This window comes from Biomphalaria glabrata, chromosome 13 (assembly GCF_947242115.1).
Source record: "Biomphalaria glabrata chromosome 13, xgBioGlab47.1, whole genome shotgun sequence".
NCBI lineage: Eukaryota > Metazoa > Mollusca > Gastropoda > Planorbidae > Biomphalaria > Biomphalaria glabrata.
This window is the reverse complement of record NC_074723.1, coordinates 9,146,154-9,170,000: the sequence shown is the minus strand read 5'-3', so window position 1 is coordinate 9,170,000 and position 23,847 is coordinate 9,146,154. Positions and strand designations below refer to the sequence as shown.

The following is a 23,847-nucleotide window of genomic DNA, read 5'->3' as shown; positions in this document are numbered from 1 at the left end:
CTACCCTAAAGTCCATTATTTTTCTAAATGTCAGTTCTAAGTGATTAGGATCAAACACCTTATTATTATGTAGACATTTGAGCCAGCTAGCCCAAACAAGATTCCTGTATTCGGAAACAATAATCAAGTTAAAGTTATGTATCATTTTATTTTTTAGTTTTGGCAGCTTGTTTAAAATAATAGACAAGTTAACATTTACATAATTGCCACATTTTGCTTCCAATAAGTCCCTTACAGTACTTCTAACTTGAAGGAATAATGAACATTCCAAATACATGATTCTCATTATCAGCATTTTCAAGATGGCATAATTGAAGTCTTGTCATTAATGTTGCACCAAAAATGTTTTTGTTTTAGGGGGTCAAATCTATTGACATTAATGTAGCATATCAAGGGTCCTCAAAATAGCATTTAAAAGCACAAATCCTTTTTAGAAAATTAAATATTTTAAATCATAAACTTGTAACTTATAATGAATAAGCACACATAATACTTCTAAGTGTAAAGACACAATAGAAAAGAATGGAATAAAAAATTCAAAGTAAATGCAGAGAGTTGAAGAACAATGAAACAATGACCTCGAGTTATCTCCTTTGCCCCTATTTTGATTTCATATTTCATACATCTTTAGTCAAGAATACATGTACAAATATCTAGATTCTGGTTATTATAAAGAACTAGTCGACCGGCGTCGTAGCATACGCGCTATTTTGCAGGGCCGGCCGTAGGCCACTGCAACCTATGCGACCGCAGTTGGCCCCGCACTTTCATAGGCCCCGCGCTAATTGTAGGTGTATAAATTATTAAATTAAACCATTTTATAACTTATAACAAATTTCCCGCGGCCTACTGTCGATTTACCGGAGCTCCTGAAAATCTCGTGAAATTGCAAAATATACGGAAAAGTCCTGGAAATATCCGGAAATTGTTGAATCTTTAGAAAATTCATACAAATCTCATGAAATATTTAGACAAAAATTGATATGAATAACTGGTTGTTTAATAAATGTTTCTTCTTATCTATCCTTTTGTTAGTTATTCAGAGCAAAAAAAAAAAGGTCGCTCTTACAAAATGGCATCAGCTTCATTAAAGAGAAATTGTCTTTTAAAAAAACTTTTTTTCGAGTTTCTTATTTCACCTACTTGTGCCCTTTCGCCTAGTCTTGTTTCGCAAATAGCTAATTCCCTTAAAGAGAGGTTTGAATCTCTGAAGAGTTGGTCGTCCATTAAAAAGGAAAAAGTCAAGCATGTCACCTGGGCAACCAGACAATGAATCTAGTTATCTCTGGAGTGCTGAGAGACTGACTGCGCATGTCCGGATGAAGTGGGCGGATACAACGGGTAACAAGTCACGAGAGACATTGATAGTGGATTAAAAAGGGAGATTACCTTCGTTTTTTTTTCTCGAAGCTGACGTCACGTTCGTATGGACGTGTAGACATGTCGAAATGACGCCAAAGGTAGAGGTGATTCGGTTTTTTTTAAAACAATCTTATAGATTACAGACGCTATTTCAAAGACAAGATAATTTGGTCATAAGCTTTTCATGTGTCAATCAGGTCATGCATGCTAATTAATGACTTAAACTCTGCTAAGTCGTTGGTTGGTTTTTCTGGCTGATTCAGTCAACCCTTTCCATTCTTTAATGGCACTAGTGAAGTAGTAGCTCTTGTACGAATTTGTTCTAGTTAATGGAATAGGAAATGTGCCTCTGTGTCTTTCTGAGTATTTTATTCGGTTTTGTTTTTCTAATTGTAAATTATAATTGTATGTATTATAGCTACTTAACGTATAAGTTTTGTATCCTGATGTGATTTTAACGTCACAAAAAAGATACAAGACACCGATAGCAAAGACAAACAGACACAAACACTCTTTTGTTCCCCTGGCAATCAAATCATTAAATAAGAACAATCTGGTATAAACTTTGTCACATGTAAATTATGAGTGAGTCTGGTGTGAATGTACATTTTTGGTTTCTTATAGTTATAATGTTTTTTGTTTGGTGTAATGCACAAATTGTAAGACTAATTTACATACGGACAATAAAGATTATTATTATTATTATTATTATGTGTCTCTAACTTTAGTGATTTTACTAAAGGTGTTACTGTAATCAATTAGGAATATTATTAATTTGTACGCCAAACACAGTTTATGAAACACTGCTTGATACTTTTGTAAGAATAATTAAAATTTACTTCCTATTTAAAATCTGGTATTGTTATCATTTTATTGTCGGTCACGTGACAACGAACGGCTTTCCTCTTTTTTTTTTTTTTTAGCTTTACGCTCTTACAGTTTATTGGCTATACATCTTAATTTGATCCCTTCCATGATACGCATTAGGTACCGCCTCTGGCTTTTAGTAAAAGTTCTCCTTTCAGGCCATGCGGTCTATTTCGCAGATGATGTTAAGGTCATGTTTTTCTTTGGCCAACAGTCAATGACCAGGGTGTCATGTGGCCAGCACAACGACCAACCGCCTTTACTTTTCCCAACTAAGGTACACATTAGAGTTGGGTGGACTTCACCGAGATTCGAACCCAGGACCTCCAAGTTCGGAAACCAAGCTCTTAACCATTAATCCACCGTGCCCTCTCCCCCCCCCCTTTTCGGCCTTTAGGGATATTCAATATGTTTGTATTGGAATGCAGTCTAATGAATTAAGCCTAACGTGACAGAGCTGGGTTAGAAAAACAAACACCTTGATCAACTCTGACAAATAACCCCCAGGAAAGACCTCCAAGACAGACCTTATTACCTCCCTGCAGTAATTGTTATGGCGTGTAGATGTAGCTCTGTTTATGCAGTGTTTCTCAAACCTTTTCCTTAGCGGAACACTTCGCACATGTTGAGTATTTCGCGGAAAACTTTGCTTATTTTTTTAGAGATGTTAAGTCACGTGATAGCCTAGTAGTTAATTACTCCAGTTGTTCGTAGGACACCTCTTCAGGCCTCGCGGAACACAGTTTGGGAAACACTGGTGGTGTAAAGCTATTCGATCTACTTATCCATTATTCATTACGTATTTTTTTATATTAGCAGTACTTCACTACACACACACATATACATTCACACATACATACGTACAAACATACACATGTACATAGACGTCTCTCTTTAACAGAAACATATCTTTCCTACTTTCTCACACATCTACCTCTCTCGCTGTATTTCTCTCTCTCTCTCTCTCTCTCTCTCCCTCTCTCATGCTGACATTTAAACCCAGAATACATTGAGACAACTGCATGATTAAGATTTCAATTACCAAGTCTCTGCTGTTTTGTTCATTTTTTTATTCAAATATTTAAACACAAAGTCACAAATGTAAACATAATATAACATAACTAAACTCCCTAATTCTCAAAAGTTCTTTGGTTCACATTTTGGTTACAACTTGGTCCTAAACATGATCCCGGCAATCATTGTTTACAACCTCAGCAACATTTCGATTTCTTTTTTTTTATTGTGTACAGCATTACGTTTGAAACACCTGAATGTGTACAATTCAGAAAATAAAAAAAAATTATCAACTGCTTCATTTATCATTTGGAAAGAAAGAAAGAGAGATTGAACAGAGAAAATATAAAGAAAAAAAAAGTGATTAAAGACAATGGGAAAGGCCCGGTGGTTTAATGGTAAAATGCTTGACTTTCGGGTTCGAATCCTGGTGAAGATTGGAATTTAAATTTCGGGATCTTTGGGCGCCTCTGAGAAAAGTAAAGCCGGTTGGTCGTTGAGCTGGCCACATATCACCCTCAGTAACTTTGGGCCACAGAAACAGATGGCCTTCACATCATCTGTCCTATAAGTCGCAAGGTCTGAAAAGGGAAACTTTACTTACTACGTGAAAGGAGAAGAAGAAAATGAGTTTAAAAAAAAAGAGAGAATAGAGAATAGAGAAATGTGAAATAGAAATGTGTGAGAGAAAAGAGGAAAATTAGAAAGAAAATAAAGTGAGGAGTTGGATAAGGAGAGAGAAGAAGAAAAAAAAAAGAAGAACTAAGAACTAATCTTCAGTATTAGACCGGAAATTTTTAAAACCATTTGAGTTCAGTAAACACTTTCAAATTCTTTCTCAGACGTCTGATTATTTTTTCTGATGCTGTTATAACATTTGAGAGTTTTAAAGAACGAAACAAATAAAAATATAGTCCACAATCTCTATTTGTTTGTAGAGAGTCTGCATGTTTCTGTTCCAACTTCTTTCTTGTTTCTTCAACCACGCGCTGGTGTGAGTTTTTTAATGCAATGTTGGCGAAACAAATAAATAAAGAGAAAACAAAAACGAGTGCATATCTAAACAAACAAACAGGCAACCAATCAAAGTGAATAGAACAAAGAGATGTAGCGTAGGGACCAAACTCAATACAGTTACGTGTTTTGTGGAAGAACTTGTTGCTAGCAATACTGAAAGAATATGTCGAGAAAAACTGGTAGCAATTTTAAAATTGATATTGGATTGTTAGCTGGTCGCGTGGCTAGCGCTTCGGATTATTGTGACTATGTTCACGAGTTCGACCCTTGCTAACTTCCATCCCCTGACGTCCTGCGGGAAGTTCGAACTAGTATGTAATAATCTTCATTTCTGAAGATACGTCCGTAAATTATAAGACAAATATATATTACAAGCAATCCTGCAATCAATTCTACGGCCATATTCCCCTCTTCACAAATATCAAATTCTAAAAATGTCAACCTCTCAAAATAACACATTCTCAATATATAAACTTACCTTATTTTATATTCTTAAATATCATTCATTGTTTTTGTTTTTGTTTTTTTAAATAATTACAGAGAAAATATATCCATTAAAATGTATTTGTACTAATTTCTTTCTGTTCTCGGGTCGTTACTGGCAGTTGCATTGAGTGTGTCCTTAGGAAGTCTTTTGTTGATAACTTTGTTCTAGGATCTTGAAGTGTGGTTCTCTTCAGTTTAAGTTTACTTTTGTCCTAGGTAGATTGTGGTTCCATTATCTATCTATCTATCTATCTATCTATCTATCTATCTATCTATCTATCTATCTATCTATCTGTCTGTCTGTCTGTCTATCTATCTATCTATCTATCTATCTATCTATCTATCTATCTATCTGTCTGTCTGTCTGTCTGTCTGTCTATCTGTCTATCTGTCTATCTGTCTGTCTGTCTGTATATCTGTCTATCTGTCTGTCTGTCTGTCTATCTATCTGTCTGTCTGCCTGTCTGTCTGTCTGTCTGTCTGTCTGTCTATCTATCTATCTATCTATCTATCTATCTATCTATCTATCTATCTATCTATCTTATAATTAGCTTAGATGTAAAAATGTCTGTTTTTATTTCCTCTGTGACTAAACAGGATGGTCTGGATGCTGCTTTGGCCCAGATAGCTGACCCGGAAAACTTCGACTCACCAACACTTAGCCGGATGGACTCAGCACCGGATCTCAGGTAAATAAAAAACAATCGTGAGTCTGTCCGGCAGTTTGAAATGTTTTCTTTGACACGACCTGAAAGGAAAGTTGTGAGGGAGAGGGTGTTGTATGGGGAGGTGTAAGAGGGCGCCGTTTTACTTGACTTTTTAGCTTTTCATGTTTCCACCTAATTGCAACTAAAAAAAAGAGATTATATGGTTGTCTGTGTGTAAGATAATCAACTGTATCATCTGTAAACATTTGACTTTCTTTTCTTTGCTTGTTTTCTGTGGAATAATTTGTAAGGTAAACATCACGCCCTTATGGAACATGTACCGAGTTCATTCACGTGTCTGGAATAGAGGTGAACGAAATACACTGTGGCAATGTATGTTGATACAAATAGTGTAGTTGTCGTTCTTTGATCATGTCTTAGAATTAGATTGTCTGGGCTCAAAGTCTAGCGAGCAGTTATTATTTGACACTGAGCATTCGGACGTTATATTTTTATGATTAAAAATATTCTGTACTTTAGTCAGGGACTTGTGATGAGATATATTGAGTTCTTGATGGAGGTATGTATGTGCAAATACACTCACCTCAAAGTATGTTATTTGCGTAAATGCGATAACTGAGACAATTTAAATGTGCTTGAATTTGTCCTGGGCTGTTTATCCTGGGCTTTTTGTTTAGGGCTTTTGCAAGTTACGATTTGAGCCTTTCAAGATCTCACTCTTATAAATTACAGACGTTAGTTCAAAAGAGAAGATGATTACGTCTTACGAATTTTACGTGTACATTTAATACTGCATGTTAATCAGTGACTTGAACTACGCGAAATTGTTGGTTTTCATGACTGATTCAGGAACATATTCCATGCTTTAACGGCACTAGGGAATAATGATCTCTTGTACGAATTTGACCTAACATATGGAGTTAGAAATGAGTCTATCCTTATGACTTTCTGGGTATATTATTAGGTTTGGTTTTTGTACTTGTAAATTATGGTTCAATGTTTTATGTATGAAGTTTGATGATGTTTCTAAAAACAAAACAAAAAGAGCTCTTGCTGCAAATCATGTCCTTGTTTTTATTGTGTGTTGATGTCAGTTGTAAGGCTAATATTTAATTGTTGTTGTTGTTTTTTTGTCCACTACTGACCATGTTGTATTTGTCCTGCAGGTCCAGCAGAGATCATATAAGCCGAAGAGATTCTAGTCAAAGCGACTGGAGCTATAGTGGCGTCCATGTGGAACCACTGGACAGTCCATCCGATACTTTCACTATTGGGGGTAGCTCAGCGAGGTCGAGAGTGCGTAGACAGAACAGAGTAAGTGACCATTGGCTATTTGATTTCTTAGACCAACGATGCCTAACCGTCTGGTTCTAAACATAGAACAACCCCATTCCATGTCACTAGAGAAGAAGGAGCACTTGTACGAATTTGTTCTAGTGTATGGAATAAGAAATGTGCCTGTGTCTTTCTAAATATTTTATTAGGTCTTGTTTCTCTATTTGTAAATTATGGTTTAATGTTTCATGCATTTTTGCTACTTTACTTTTTAGTTTTCTGTCCTGAAGTTTCTCTATAAGTTTAGTGATTTTACTAATGGTGTTACTCTAATCAAATGTGAATATTGGTAAGTTATACATCTCAGTTCTTTATTTTGTATTTGTTTTAATTTCTTAATGTTTTCTTGAGTTGAATCTTTTACTTTATCCCTGTCTTATGTATTATCCTTGTTTTACTTATTATACAAAAAAAATCGTATAAAAAAAAACAATTCTCTTTACTGACAAGTTTGGTTTTAAAGTCCAAACGCTTATTTTAATTAATTGTGTGAGCAAAGAATAATGATTTATTACGCAAATTTGCCGTTGCAAAATTTCAACAACATAATAAAAGTCTTGTGATTATCCTGCACTCATGAAAAGTTGACAAGAAAAAAGATTGATTGCTACCATTACACAAAGAAATATTTTGTGATAAAATTAATTAATAATGATAGAAGTAATTTAACAAGGTCTTCGGGGCTTCCAAATACCTCCCTTCAGGGAACAATCCCTGGAAAAAAGAAGAAGAAGCAGACAGAGAAAGCGATGGGAAGACAACATAACAGAGTGGGCGGGCCTTCCATTGAAAGAGGCTCTATCGAAGGCAAAAGACTGAGGGGAATAGAGGCAGACAAATCTTGTGGGGTGCTCCAAGAGTCCAAATAGACAAAGGGATAGATGAAAATGAATTTAAACAAGTGAGAGGTCAGGGTTTGAACCCGGGACCATTGATAAATCCAAACGACAGTCCAGCGCCCAAACCTTCCTGGACGTTAGCTCTTGTTCGGTACGTTAAAAAGACCATCCAGTCTTCTTTTGACTTGTTACTCATGTTTTTACCCAAACAAAAACAAAAAAAAAACGCTGATTCATGAGTTTATATAGCAGCCCCGTTGTTTGCTTGTTTTCTAGACCAGGAAATAAACACCGGGACAAACAAACGAACAAACAAACAAACAAACGAACAAACAAACAAACACATTAAGTCTCGAGCTGACATTCGTCACTGCCACATAAATGTCTTGGTGCATTGATTACCTTCCAGTTTGACTATATCTGTTTAACACACCTAGCCTTCTACTGGACCCGACACGTACAGCAGAAACGAAGCCTAGCTTACTTTGATACAGGTACACACAGTTACACACCAACCCAATCTTAAATGATCACTATCCGACAGCAGAAAATACATTCTAGCAACATAACAACTTATAAAGGAGTGTGTTGATTACCAGATAGTAGTGCAGTCTAGTTATACTTAATTTACAATGTAAGAAACGGCCTTTTGGTAGTGGCGAGTGAGGCAGCCGATCCAGTCCCCGAGCTAGAGGGGCCCCCGCTGTAAAGGGAATCGTTGTCACCGTCAGCCCATCGTATAAATATTTGGGGCCCCTGGTAGGATACTTGACCAATGCCCAGCCTCTGTACTATGTAAAGCATGAGCTAGAGATACCTGGCATGAAATTTAACCTGCCAGATTACAGCACGTTCATCTTGGTAGCTAGATCTCATCTTGGTAGCTAGATTTAACACAACTCTCATCTTAGGAGCTAGATCTATCACAGGAAAAAAAAAGTCTAGATCTAGCACAACGCTTTTATCTTGAAAGTTAGATCTAGCACAAGGCTTTCATTTTGGTAGCTAGATCTAGCACAAGGCTTTTATCTTGAAAGTTAGATCTAGCACAAGGCTTTCATTTTGGTAGCTAGATCTAGCACAACGCTTTTATCTTGAAAGTTAGATCTAGCACAAGGCTTTCATTTTGGTAGCTAGATCTAGCACAACGCTTTTATCTTGAAAGTTAGATCTAGCACAAGGCTTTCATTTTGGTAGCTAGATCTAGCAAAACTACAAATGTAAACCTGAAAGATGAAACAGTGAAGGATACATACATCTTACATATAAAAAAGCAGCATTAAGGATCTTATTCTTTTAAGGACAGAAAATGGTGAAGCTTGACTTGGTGGGTCATGTGACCGTTGACCTCTGGGTGACAAAGTGACAAAACACTTCTGCTCAGAAAGATGATTTTTAGGAATCTGAATGATCCAGTGGTTTTTTCGCTTAAAAGTACCGTATGCAATGTACTTATCTGTGATGTTAATAGCCGTAGCTTTATCTTATTTTTGAAACATAGGGAACTTAAATCTAGGTAGAGCTGGATACTTAGTATTTAGTAATATTAAAGCTACGGTAGCTAAAGAAACATGATTGCCTTGTTTCCGCTTCCTGTGGTAAGCCCCATTGCGTCATTGACCAGCAGCAGAAAATATCACGGAGTTGCTTGAAACATTTCCGGTTTAACTTCTGTTGTTATTAATAGGTCAATCACACCAGATTTGTGTGGGCTGAAGTGAATGTCCAACAAATAGTGTTAGCTATTATACGCATTTTATTACGAAGCTTATATCAACTCACTCCGTCTGTCTGGTAAAAAGTTTGAATATGTCTTTTCTCCCACTTCCCATTCTCGGATCAAGTTGAAACTTTGCACGATTATTCATTGTATCTGACAAAACATCAATCAAGAAACAAAAATTAACCAATTATTCAAAAAAATTTTGGTAATTAGCTTATTTTGTTCGATGTTGAAATAAGGGGAATTAATGCTGCTTAATAAGAGATGTTGTTGAATTCATGGATTCATTTCTCTTTTTATTTTATGCTTTGTTTGTTTTCCCACTTTTCATTCTCGGATCAAGTTGAAATTTACAATATCTATTCATAGTCGATGACAACACACGAATCAATAAAAAGAATTAACTAATACGTTAATCAATTGTTAGTTGTTAATTATTTTTGTTTTATATAGCATAGGGGAAGTTAAAACCTGCCATCTTCAGATAAATGGCAGTAATAAGCGGTTCTTCGCCTTAGATAGAATTTCTTTCTGATATTTTTTCTGAAAATATTGAAACCTGCCTTTTTACCTGCCTAGGTGGACCACTTCGTGGGCCGATTTTGAGTTTGTGTTTCCACACAAACTGTCTTTGTAACCTTGTTTGTTTTTTTTTAACAATTTATGTTAAGGAAAGTAAAGATGCGAAAAGCAGCCTAAATAGAGGAGTCGTGAAGAAGATAATTCGTGCATTCTAGATAAAAGACATCAGACGATATATCTTCTTAGACGCTACTCCTGTGGCCTGGAGGCCGGCACGAGAAACTTATGATGTGCTATGTAATGTGGACGTGGCCGGCTTCTTCGAGACGTTTACCAGTAGACATTTGTCTTCTTCTAGTCCAGGGGTTCTCAACCTGTGGGTCGCGACCCCCTTGGAGGTCGATTGACGATTTGCCAGGGGTCGCCTAAGACCATCGAAAATATGGATTGTTATTGTCTACCCTACAATTCTGTATTTGTGTATGGGGGGGGGGGGGTCGCGGCAGAGTGGGGGATTGTAAAAAGGGGTCGCCGAGCTTGAAAAGTTGAGAACCGCTGTTCTAGTCAGTCGTCCAGCTCAGGTTGTAAAGGTTTCTGTCTAGACTTCTCTACCATTTCAAAATCTTTCTTAGCTACTGTACATGAGTTGGCGAAGGAAAGGGACACATTTTCTTCAAATTTGCTACTACAATACTGTGGCGTAGCTAGGGTGAGAGGGATGGGGGTCCAAATGTGAAAATCCCCCGCGGTTCCCAACTTGAGGGAGGCACCCACATGTGTGTCCGAAAATTGTTTTTTACAATATTACGCCATTATCTCAGGTCATTATGTCGAATGTCAAAATCCAAGGCCCCTAAAGATGTCAAGCCCCCCCCCCCCCGGGCCACTGCTACAGTAACTCGGCTTTAAATAACCTGACAGTCCGAAGAACTCCCACACTGACATGATAACCAAAAAAACAAAAAACAACAAAGTTCAAAAATATCACATAGAGAGGGACCTGCGTTGTTGAAAGTGCGCTTCAGTATTGGAACATTTATTCATTACTTACCATCATTATGACGGTTATTCTGACCCAGCAACACTGTACTTTTCAATGACCTATTTTTTCAGGCTTTAGACCTAAAATACAACAAACTTAGTACTATAACGAATCAAACATAATGTATAGATTTTAATAATTTATATTTGTAAAATACTAAGTGTGTAATCGTTTTTTTTTTGTTTTTTTTTTGTAACTTTTCATTATCATTGAAAAAGTTGGGAAATGTTAAAAAAAAGAGATTTCTTGTACAGAAATAGAACCGGTCTCAAAAAGATTCTATTAAAATCTAAATATAAAAAGGTAGAAACAGATTTTGGCATATTTGTCGTTAACCATATTAATCTCATGGAGTTAATCTTTACTCTAAAGTCTAAACCATGATTTTACGCAATGACTATCGAGATTAGGTAATTTTGGAATGCGTGGTGGTTAGGCTTCCTTTTACAATCGCTCGTGCGTGATTGTGAGTGATTGTGTTTGCTTATCTGGCGATTTCACGTTTGCAAGGTTTGCACGTGTCAGTGTGGGTGGCCGAGTGTGTAGATTCGCCAGGGATCATCTATCATACTTACTAACAGATGTGATGGTAGTGTGACACAAAATGGCGTCTTTTTTATTTGGGAGGGGGAATGGAGCGACTAGAACTTTTCAGTCGTTTGTATCGTTATAGTATTGGTTGTGATTTTTACAAACTCAAGTATTTCAAGCTTTCAGCATTTAAAAAAACAACACATTATTACAGTGAACTTTTAAAAAACTAAGATGTAATTTCGCTTGCTTTTCATATTTCTAAAATTTATAGACAAAAGGAAATAATTATCCCCCATGACCAGAAATGGGCCAAAACCGGAAGTGTGAAATGCGAGTGTAAAGTTTTAACGTGGTACAGACTGTACTTTCACTTTTAAACTTGTGCCCTATATGGAAAAAGTTTGACTGGATTGACGTTTTTATTTGGCAGGTAACAGGAAGTGACTATATCACACTCATGTTCGGCAAGGGAAGTGACTCCAAGGAAGATTCCGAGGTTGTCTCTGCTGTAGAGAGCTTGACATTAAGGTGAGCCCACAGTACCACGTGTTATATGTATTGTTTATGATTCATCGTTGTTTGAATTAATAGTTTACATTTCAATCTCCGGCATTTCGATATTGTTTGAGCGTTCAGTCATTGTTTAAAATAAAAATCTACACTAAATTATAACATCAGAAATGCATTTTCTGATGAACACGATCTTATCGTGAGATCAAGACATCTTCACATCCAGCATTCAAATGTTAATGATCGTAACAACATTTTATAACCTTCAGTGAAGTCCAGTAGGGAATCGGCGCCTACGTGGGCGCCATCATCTCGTTGGTCGTTTATCCAACAACCAGGCCTGGACAAGGGATTCCCCATCCCGAGTCCTGTCTGAGGACTCCCAGCGTTGACAGCCATGTTGGTTGAATGGGCTAAAACCGGGCCGTGTCGCGTACACAGCGCACCATCCCCGTTCCTGGACCCCACTCGCTACAAGTGGCCGAGAACAGTGCTGACTCCGGGGGGTTTGTCTCATATTCCTGTAATGTAACATCCACTGATCTGTGCAGGGACCGCTACTCCAGCTACGGGTTTCTGATGTTATACTCAAACATGCCTACTAATGGTACAGTCTACGTTTTGTTTTTCTAAAATGGCTATTCATAATCTAATCACATTTCCTCATATGTACACATCAGAGGCGGCCTTAGCTTTGCACGAGACCCTGGGTGAGTATTTTATCAGGGTTAGGAATATTTGTACTTTGGGCTGACGAAGACAAACGATTCTCTTTATAGTGCTCCCCCCCCCCAGTAAGGTGCGGGGCCTGGTACGATTGCTTCACTTGCCCCCCCCCCCCGGCCGCATCTGTACACCCTGTGGTGACCTAAGACCACTGTTAATGTTATGCCCTACTTTATAAAAAAAACTCTTGGTATTGGGTATTTTCACAATAAATGTTAAATACAGTAAAACTCCTCTTTCATTATTAAAATCCGATTTACATTATTTTAGCTTTAAAATACTATAACCTCTATTTGAAAAAAAAAGAGAAGCGAAAAGGAGCAGTGTGGGGGTGAAATAAGGTAATCTAAAAAAACGAAAACTAAATGTTGAAAAATAATTTGCGTAGAGATTTTAAATAAAGAGATAAAATAAACAATGTCATGACGCTATATTATAAGATAAGCTGTTTCCAAGTAAATAAAAGGAAAGTTCTAGAGTCGTAGGGGATTAGTACTTTACTTTCAAAACTAATTGAAGTGACAGGGGTGTGTGTGTGTGTGTGTGTTGTTTCTACGAGCAAGAGAGCTTGGTAAATTGATTCTTAAATGCATATAAGGGCACACACATTATATTACGCGATTAAAAAAATATATTTTATCGCCACTCCCACTATTCTGTCCTTAGGTATTCTAAAATAGCAAGTTATTCTTAGCCATTAGGCATAGAGTCAAATCTCTACTGTATTTCAAAATGTTAGTGGTAGTTAAAATTTGTCTAAGGAAAAAATAACCAATTATTGTATCAATTAGTCATAATTAATTACTTTAACCTTTTTTACGAAGGCGCGGTGGCTGAGCGGTAAAGCGCTTGGCTTCCGAACCGGGGTCCGGGGTTCTTTTATTTCAGCAAGTAGGACTAGAGATACCCCGCGTAACTTTTGCGGCGACAGAGAGCGCGACTCAGAAAAAAAAGAGAGGGGGGGGGGGGGAGAACAAATAATCTTCTCTGTAATACATAATTCGAGGACTGGGCTTTTCAATTTCGGGATTTTCTGGTGCCTCTGAATCCACCCAGCTCTAACGGGTACCTGACATTAGTTGGGGAAAAGTAAAGGCGATTGGTCGTTGTGCTGGCCACATGACACCCTCGTTAACCGTAGGCCACAGAAACAGCAGAAAACCTTTACATCATCTGCCCTATAGACCACAAGATCTGAAAGGGGACTTTACTCAATACTTTTCATATTAACCCATTCGGTCTTTTTGGCTAAAAGTTTGTACAATATATTTCTCCTGCAACCTATCTCGGATCAATCAGAGATTTTGCATTATTATTTATTTTACTTGACAACACAAGAATCAATTTTTTTTTTAATTTAACCTATTATTTAATTAATTATTCGTAATAAATTATTTTGTTTGGTGTCTCAAACAAGGAAAAAATTACTTGACTGAAGTAGTGGTATAAACTGAATTAGTCGCCTGAGTCTTAGTGAACACAAACATGAAATAGAAACAATAGATAACTATACAATCTTCCATGTTCATAAACCTCTCTCTAACAGAGTGGTTACCGTATTGGCTTGATAATCTTATAAGGCTTTGGCCCAATAGTTTAAATTTAGGTGGTTCCACTTTTTAAAAAATTAATACATTCAAAAGCGATCATCCAACCCACCCCTCTTTCTCCCCCTGACCGTTTCCAACTGGTCCAGGCAAGTGATAGGATCATAGCGTATAGAGAAAGCCAAGTCCAGGCAAGTGATAGGATCATAGCGTATAGAGAAAGCCAAGTCCAGGCAAGTGATAGGATCATAGCGTATAGAGAAAGCCAAGTCCAGGCTAATGATAGGATCATAGCGTATAGAGAAAGCCAAGTCCAGGCAAGTGATAGGATCATAGCGTATAGAGAAAGCCAAGTCCAGGCAAGTGATAGGATCATAGCGTATAGAGAAAGCCAAGTCCAGGCAAGTGATAGGATCATAGCGTATAGAGAACGCCAAGTCCAGGCAAGTGATAGGATCATAGCGTATAGAGAAAGCCAAGTCCAGGCAAGTGATAGGATCATAGCGTATAGAGAAAGCCAAGTCCAGGCAAGTGATAGGATCATAGCGTATAGAGAAAGCCAAGTCCAGGCAAGTGATAGGATCATAGCGTATAGAGAAAGCCAAGTCCAGGCAAGTGATAGGATCATAGCGTATAGAGAAAGCCAAGTCCAGGCAAGTGATAGGATCATAGCGTATAGAGAAAGCCAAGTCCAGGCTAATGATAGGATCATAGCGTATAGAGAAAGCCAAGTCCAGGCTAATGATAGGATCATAGCGTATAGAGAACGCCAAGTCCAGGCAAGTGATAGGATCATAGCGTATAGAGAAAGCCAAGTCCAGGCAAGTGATAGGATCATAGCGTATAGAGAAAGCCAAGTCCAGGCAAGTGATAGGATCATAGCGTATAGAGAAAGCCAAGTCCAGGCAAGTGATAGGATCATAGCGTATAGAGAAAGCCAAGTCCAGGCTAATGATAGGATCATAGCGTATAGAGAAAGCCAAGTCCAGGCTAATGATAGGATCATAGCGTATAGAGAAAGCCAAGTCCAGGCTAATGATAGGATCATAGCGTATAGAGAAAGCCAAGTCCAGGCAAGTGATAGGAACATAGCGTATAGAGAAAGCCAAGTCCAGGCTAATGATAGGATCATAGCGTATAGAGAAAGCCAAGTCCAGGCTAATGATAGGATCATAGCGTATAGAGAAAGCCAAGTCCAGGCTAATGATAGGATCATAGCGTATAGAGAAAGCCAAGTCCAGGCAAGTGATAGGATCATAGCTTATAGAGAAAGCCAAGTCCAGGCAAGTGATATGATCATAGCGTATAGAGAAAGCCAAGTCCAGGCAAGTGATAGGATCATAGCGTATAGAGAAAGCCAAGTCCAGGCAAGTGATATGATCATAGCGTATAGAGAAAGCCAAGTCCAGGCAAGTGATATGATCATAGCGTATAGAGAAAGCCAAGTCCAGGCAAGTGATAGGATCATAGCGTATAGAGAAAGCCAAGTCCAGGCAAGTGATAGGATCATAGCGTATAGAGAAAGCCAAGTCCAGGCAAGTGATAGGATCATTGCGTATAGAGAAAGCCAAGTCCAGGCAAGTGATAGGATCATAGCGTATAGAGAAAGCCAAGTCCAGGCTAATGATAAGATCATAGCGTATTGAGAAAGCCAAGTCCAGGCTAATGATAGGATCATAGAGTATAGAGAACGCCAAGTCCAGGCAAGTGATAGGATCATTGCGTATAGAGAAAGCCAAGTCCAGGCAAGTGATAGGATCATAGCGTATAGAGAAAGCCAAGTCCAGGCTAATGATAAGATCATAGCGTATTGAGAACGCCAAGTCCAGGCAAGTGATAGGATCATAGCGTATAGAGAAAGACAAGTCCAGGCAAGTGATAGGATCATAGCGTATAGAGAAAGCCAAGTCCAGGCAAGTGATAGGATCATAGCGTATAGAGAAAGCCAAGTCCAGGCTAATGATAGGATCATAGCGTATAGAGAAAGCCAAGTCCAGGCTAATGATAGGATCATAGCGTATAGAGAAAGCCAAGTCCAGGCTAATGATAGGATCATAGCGTATAGAGAAAGCCAAGTCCAGGCTAATGATAGGATCATAGCGTATAGAGAACGCCAAGTCCAGGCAAGTGATAGGATCATAGCGTATAGAGAAAGCCAAGTCCAGGCAAGTGATAGGATCATAGAGTATAGAGAAAGCCAAGTCCAGGCAAGTGATAGGATCATAGCGTATAGAGAAAGCCAAGTCCAGGCAAGTGATAGGATCATAGCGTATAGAGAAAGCCAAGTCCAGGCTAATGATAGGATCATATCGTATAGAGAAAGCCAAGTCCAGGCTAATGATAGGATCATAGCGTATAGAGAAAGCCAAGTCCAGGCTAATGATAGGATCATAGCGTATAGAGAAAGCCAAGTCCAGGCAAGTGATAGGATCATAGCGTATAGAGAAAGCCAAGTCCAGGCTAATGATAGGATCATAGCGTATAGAGAAAGCCAAGTCCAGGCTAATGATAGGATCATAGCGTATAGAGAAAGCCAAGTCCAGGCTAATGATAGGATCATAGCGTATAGAGAAAGCCAAGTCCAGGCAAGTGATAGGATCATAGCTTATAGAGAAAGCCAAGTCCAGGCAAGTGATATGATCATAGCGTATAGAGAAAGCCAAGTCCAGGCAAGTGATAGGATCATAGCGTATAGAGAAAGCCAAGTCCAGGCAAGTGATATGATCATAGCGTATAGAGAAAGCCAAGTCCAGGCAAGTGATATGATCATAGCGTATAGAGAAAGCCAAGTCCAGGCTAATGATAGGATCATAGCGTATAGAGAAAGCCAAGTCCAGGCAAGTGATATGATCATAGCGTATAGAGAAAGCCAAGTCCAGGCAAGTGATAGGATCATAGCGTATAGAGAAAGCCAAGTCCAGGCAAGTGATATGATCATAGCGTATAGAGAAAGCCAAGTCCAGGCAAGTGATATGATCATAGCGTATAGAGAAAGCCAAGTCCAGGCTAATGATAGGATCATAGCGTATAGAGAAAGCCAAGTCCAGGCAAGTGATATGATCATAGCGTATAGAGAAAGCCAAGTCCAGGCAAGTGATAGGATCATAGCTTATAGAGAAAGCCAAGTCCAGGCAAGTGATATGATCATAGCGTATAGAGAATGCCAAGTCCAGGCAAGTGATAGGATCATAGCGTATAGAGAAAGCCAAGTCCAGGCAAGTGATAGGATCATAGCGTATAGAGAAAGCCAAGTCCAGGCAAGTGATATGATCATAGCGTATAGAGAAAGCCAAGTCCAGGCAAGTGATATGATCATAGCGTATAGAGAAAGCCAAAAGCATGAAATTGTACTATACAAAAACATATTTCTAATCGCACAAGTTTATTATTGTTAGTCTAGATCAACTACATCTTTAATTACATGACTGATCCAAACTAATTGATACACTGAATATATTCTCTGTTCATTTAATTCAAAATATTAGAATTTTATTATGCTTGTTATAAAATGTAAATAAAATTACTTTGGTTGATCCTAAAAGATTTTTGCACACAGCTTTGAAACATCTTGGAGTACTCAATAAAACTGAAAATCATTCCCAAGCCCTAGGCATTAAATAATTATTGTTATATTTTCTAATATTATATTGTATACAATTAGATATTTCAGAATATGTAAAGCTGATTTGTGTTTGCTGAGCGTCTTAAGACTAAGACTGCTTTATTGATCCTTATGGGAATGTGTTGTGATTACAAGGACTCTTTTCTCATATAAAGACAACACAACAGAAACATACACATAAATAGAACAGACACAACATTAAGAGTTCATTCAGCGACTACACACAGGCACAAAGGTGTTAGCACGGACATTTCTCTCACATCCAGATATCCCTGCCCCCTAAAAAAAATAGGTCCATTACAAAAGATTGGATCCTTGCGCAATAAACATGCACTGACATACGAAAGTGACTTATATAATTTAGATTTGTTTGTTTTAATGGAAATCAATGCTCATTACAATAGCGAACAAATTTAAACAAAAATACTATAGAGGAATTTCCAGCTGTTATCGAGTCTTATATTTGAATCTAGCTTCTGACTGAAACAAAGTCAAATGTTGAATCGACTGAAACAAAGTCAAATGTTGCTTCTGACTGAAACAAAGTCTAATGTAGCTTAGACTGAAACAAAGTCAAATTTAGCTTCTTACTGAAACAAAGTCAATTTAGCTTCTTACTGAAACAAAGTCAAATTTAGCTTCTTACTGAAACAAAGTCAAATTTAGCTTCTTACTGAAACAAAGTCAAATTTGACATAATCCATTCTCACCCCCCCCCCTCCACTCCCAGGCAGAAAGTTTGCTGCTAAATTTGGTTCCGGGAATCGCGACCAAATGTCTAAGTTGACATGCGTGGTAGTGAAAGTGAGTGTGTGTGTGTGTGTTGATGTGTGAAAGTATACGTGCGTGAGTGCGTCAAAGTGTGTGAAGTGTGGGAAAAGAAAGGAGAACTGTCAACATACATGAAACCGGGCGAGCTGCGCTATGAGATAACTTTCTTATCTCACAAGACGAGAGAATCAATATCTGCATATGACTGACCTGTTCGATACACCGGCGATGGGGAAAAAAAAGGTCGGGGGGGGGGTGAGGGTGAGAACCAGGGTCGCAGAAAGAGGGGAGGGGTTGAAAGCTCACGTTTCCTCCTCAAGGTCATTCTATGTGTCCTGGAGAATACTTCCTTGTATATTGTTTCAGAGCTTTTTCATGGAATATCCGCGTATTCTTAATGAGTTCAGAGCACTGTTACTTATGTAGATATGCAGGTACATAGAAATGTAGGTAGCCATATCTGAATTCAAATTTTAGTGTGGCAGTGATTTTAGATAGATAGATAGATAGATAGATAGATAGATAGATAGATAGATAGATAGATAGGTAGGTAGGTAGGTAGGTAGGTAGGTAGGTAGGTAGATAGATAGATAGATAGATAGATAGATAGATAGATAGATAGATAGATAGATAGATAGATAGATAGATAGATAGATAGATAGATAGATAGGTAAGTAGGTAGGTAGGTAGGTAGGTAGAGGTAGATAGATAGATAGATAGATAGATAGATAGATAGATAGATAGATAGATAGATAGATAGATAGATAGTTAGTTAGTTAGTTAGTTAGATAGATAGATAGATAGATAGATAGATAGATAGATAGATAGATAGATAGATAGATAGATATGGACAATATAGATGGACTTATTATGGTCCGACAGTTACGCTTGGCAATGCACATATCCCGTATGGGAGACGAACGTATGCTGAAAGGCAGTCTTTTTTTTTGTAAGCTAAAAGGTGGTCGACGTAACAGAGGCGCCCCACGGAAACGCTTCAAAGACCAGCTTACGCGTCAACTTGCCTTAGCTGACATAGAAGAGAGCACTTGGTTGCATGCGGCCTCAGAACGAGACAGCTGGAGGTCACTCACAAAGGCCGCGGGATACACATTTGAGACCAAAAGAAAATCTGCTGCCGAGGACAGACGCAGACGGCGAAAAGAAAATCTAAATCGACCACCTGCGGACAACGGTTATGCTTGTCCTGGGCGTGGCGAAATATGTAGGTCACAGCTGGGGCTGCGCATCCACGGGAAATACTGCATTCCTCATTAATCTTCGGATAGATAGATAGACAGATAGATAGATAGATAGATAGATAGAAATAAGACAGACTGACAGACAGGCAGGCAGATAATATAGACAGTCCTTATATCCTTCACAACTAAGCGTTATAGTTTCATTAAAATATTTCCTGCACAATTAAGTAAATAAGTTTGTAGACATTTACATTACATGTACAAAACCTCTTACTTAAAATCTAATTCTCTGCTGTAGTTCATACCATGAAGTCTTTTCACTTCAGAGAAACCATTGCCCCTCTACTGGAACGAAGAAATCTTGACCTCTACGGCGTCAATGTCTTCTTAGAAAAGTCTAAGACCCCGTTACCAATGGACTGTGATATATTCCACCTGAAGGGAACAACACTGGAGATCAAAGGTAAGTAACTACATTCAATATCATACTCTTACTTTGCCATCTTTTTTTTTTACAAAGCTTATATCAACTTACTCTGTCTGTCTGTCTGTCTGTCTGGTAAAAAGTTTGAACATGTTTTTTCTCCCATTTCCCATTTTTGGATCAAGATAAAACTTTAAGAAATCATGCACCAAACCTGACAAGGCATGAATCTATTAAAATTTATCAATCAATTAATCAATTAATTATTTAGTTTGATTTCGAAATAAGAAAATAAATGCTACTAAATGAGAGATGTGTATATATATATAATATATATATATATATATATATATATATATATATATATATATATATATATATATATATATATATATATATGGATTTAGTCCCCTTATTAAGATTTGACAGGTTTTTTTCCCACTTCCCATTCTTGGTTCAAATTTAAATTTTGTATAATTATTCAAAGTCGATAACAATACACATATCAATCCAAAAATTAACCAATTAGTTAATCATAAAGTACTAATTAATTAATTGCGCTTTATATAGCAAAAAGTGAGATAAACCCTGTAATTTTAGATACATGGTAGTAATTAGCGGTTCCTTCCCTTAATTAAGCTTTGTTTTTTTTAAGTCTTCTTTTTTTTCTATTGCTTGTTGTTCTTTAAACATACTAGATGCCGTTTATGTTTTAGTAATGACATTAGCGCTAGGTCTCATAGGTCAAACTCAGTCTTTAATCGACCAGCTGCTTCGAAGCTCATTTGTAAGTCATTTCTAAGATGTAATTTATTATTATAAATTAGTATTTACAGTTTATAATATATTATTCACACAGTTAAAAAGTCTTACAACAACATGTTTTAAAATTATTTATAGTTTTTTCTTTCAATTCTGTTTTTATCTGGTAATGGATGTCCCGGAAATTGAAATCGATCAGTGAAGATCATTATATTTGTATTGAATAGGTGTAATATTCATGTAATAAATGCTTCGAATTTTACCAAAGACTTACGTACCTAGTTAGCAGCATCAGTTATATAAGTAATATTCTAAATGGCAATAATATTGATTCCTTTCCTAAGTCATGGCATTATTAAGCAAATGTTTCCTCTTTATACTAAATAAGGCCGCATGATCGTATGGCAATGCATTCCGGACTGTAAGTCCAAAGACTTCGCTGTCATCGTCTGCCGTCCTGCAGGTTGCCTGGGCTAGGTCTTAATAATCTTCATTTCTGAAGGAACATCCCAAACTTACAAATCATGTCAAAGTGCTGGTTTCTCACAGCTTGTATATTGAAAAAAAAAAAAAAAAGGTTTGTTTCCAAATCCTTTTGTCTTCTTTAACTATGCGAGAGACTCTGTTTTGTCTTGGTCTTCACTTGTCCGAGTTTCCGTTCCTTAAGCCAGGCTTCAGCTTGTTTGGTCACTGATTAACAATCACACAGCAAAACACAAACAACGCCACGTAAAAACTGATGTCTGCTTCCGCTGACCGTCGGAAGAATTCTAACGAACCTAATAATAGATCTAACCGTTAAGGCTAAATATTGACGAATCGGAGTCAGACTCTACCATTATTTAAGCGCGCTGGCTGAGTGGTAAAACGCTTGGCTTTCGAACCGAGGGTTCCCAGGTTCGAATTTTGATGAAGACTGGGATTATTAGATTTGGATCTTTTGGGCGCCTCTAAGTCCACGAAGTTCTAATGGGTATATGACATTAGTTAAAGAAAAGTAATATGATATCTTCGTTAGACATGGGCAACATAGACATTTGACCTTTGACTCATCTGACCTAAAGACCTCAAGGTCTGAAAGTGGAATTTTTCTTGACTTTAACTAACTTGCATCAATATTCTCTCACTCTGTGAGTCTGTCCTCATTAAGTACATCCTACTCTCCTTCTCAATCAACAGAACGTCTTTTCTTGTCACGTAGAGTAGCCTTCGCGTCACAGAAAATGTTTTGATTTGTAAGATACTCTCTTTGTGACTAAATTACACTTACTTAGACTTTATTATTTGACTAATACAAGCTAATTGATACATCTAGTGGGAAGCGCGGTCGAGAGGCCAAGTGCGCATGAACTTGGCTTGGCTTGGCTACCTAGAAGGGGGCTCGTGGTTCGACACCCGACTCGGGCAGAGTTGTGTTTACTGAGCGCCTAAAGGCAGCACGGAAAACCAATTCCTAGATACCCCCTCCCCCCCCCCCACTGGTCCACAAATGAGATAGGACCAAAAGCGCTCTGAGCATGCTATAAGCATGAAAGTAGCGCTATATAAAAGCTATAATCTACACTACTTATAAGCTTTTTATTTTAGGTATTATTTTATCTATTTCTTGTGTTGCATTTGTTTTTTCAATGGTTCTGTGTCGTGGCGCCATGAAACCGTGCGCGTTTTGATTTCTACGGCTGCTGAAATGTTTGGCAATTAAAATAACATTACATAAATATCAATGTCGTAAAGTAAGATGTCAACCTATTCACGTGACACCGGTTATTACATACGTAGATTTTTTAAACGAGATCTAGTGTTTTTTTTTTTGTCTCTCCCGCTGGTCTTTTAGTTTCTCCTTCGTAAGCGAGAAAGCAGCCGATTTTAATCTGGCCACAAGGCCTTTAATGGATTCAGAGCTAAGTTCATCCATTAAACAGCGGATATCTGTAGAATGGGGAGGAGAGGAGAAGAAAGATGGCTGACACGTGCTGACGTTGGACAAGGAGAGTAACTGAGAAAAGAGAGAGAAAGAGAGAAAAAAAGAGAAAGAACATGAGAGAGAGCGAGAGAAATGTGAAGAGGAAATGGTAGGAGAAAGAGAGAGAGAGAGAGAGAGAGAAAGAGGACGCGGAAGAGTATCGTGACGACTAACACGTAAAGGAGAGAGAACTCCAGCTCAAATATTTTCTTGCGTCAGTCCAGACGACAAGTTCTTGGCTCGGAACCATGACGCTGTAAGAGCTATGAGATTTAAAACATATATACACACACGCACACTCATATCTACACACACACACACATATGCATGTATGCGCACACACACTCACAGAAGGGCGACGGAAGTAGTTTGTTAGAGGGCTGACGTCACAAGTAAATTTGGTCCAACGAAAAGAAATTACCTTTTTTTTTGTTTTTAACAAAGCCTATATTAAGTCACTCCGTCTGTCTGTCCGGGTAAATTCTGAAATACTTTTTTTTCTCCCACTTCCGATTCTTGCATCAGGTTAAAATTTCGCACAATTATGCATCGTCGATGACAACATAGGAATCAATAAGAAAAATTAACTAACTAGTTGATCAATTAGTGGTGATTATTTTTGTATATAGAAATAGTGAGATAAACCTTGTTATATGAGAGATATGGCAGTGATGAAACTGTGCTCTCCCTTCACTCAATATGACCTTTTTTTTTTTTTTTTAAGAAAGATTTTTTCATCCAAAGCACATAGCTTTCAACTATATTTCTTTTTAGGTGATACATAAATAATCAACAAAAGATGCTGATTTAAATTATTTCAGTTTCACACACACACTAATATAGACTTGAATATAAAAGATATTCTATTCCTATTATCTTATATAATATAGACGTTATTTCAAAAAAGAAGA

The 23,847-nt window shown here is 37.7% G+C and overlaps 1 protein-coding gene across 7 annotated transcripts in view; it reads left to right on the top strand.

Moving 5' to 3' along the window:
- LOC106056078 (pleckstrin homology domain-containing family G member 5-like) overlaps positions 1-23,847 on the top strand; it is a 290,847-nt gene that overhangs the window by 135,960 nt on the left and 131,040 nt on the right. For all 7 annotated transcript variants that reach the window (XM_056008795.1, XM_056008796.1, XM_056008794.1 and 4 more), the window contains 4 exons: positions 5,344-5,435; positions 6,581-6,728; positions 11,840-11,937; positions 20,114-20,250. In XM_056008795.1, coding sequence (XP_055864770.1) covers positions 5,344-5,435; positions 6,581-6,728; positions 11,840-11,937; positions 20,114-20,250 — 475 coding nt within the window. The remainder of the gene's footprint in view (positions 1-5,343; positions 5,436-6,580; positions 6,729-11,839; positions 11,938-20,113; positions 20,251-23,847) is intronic.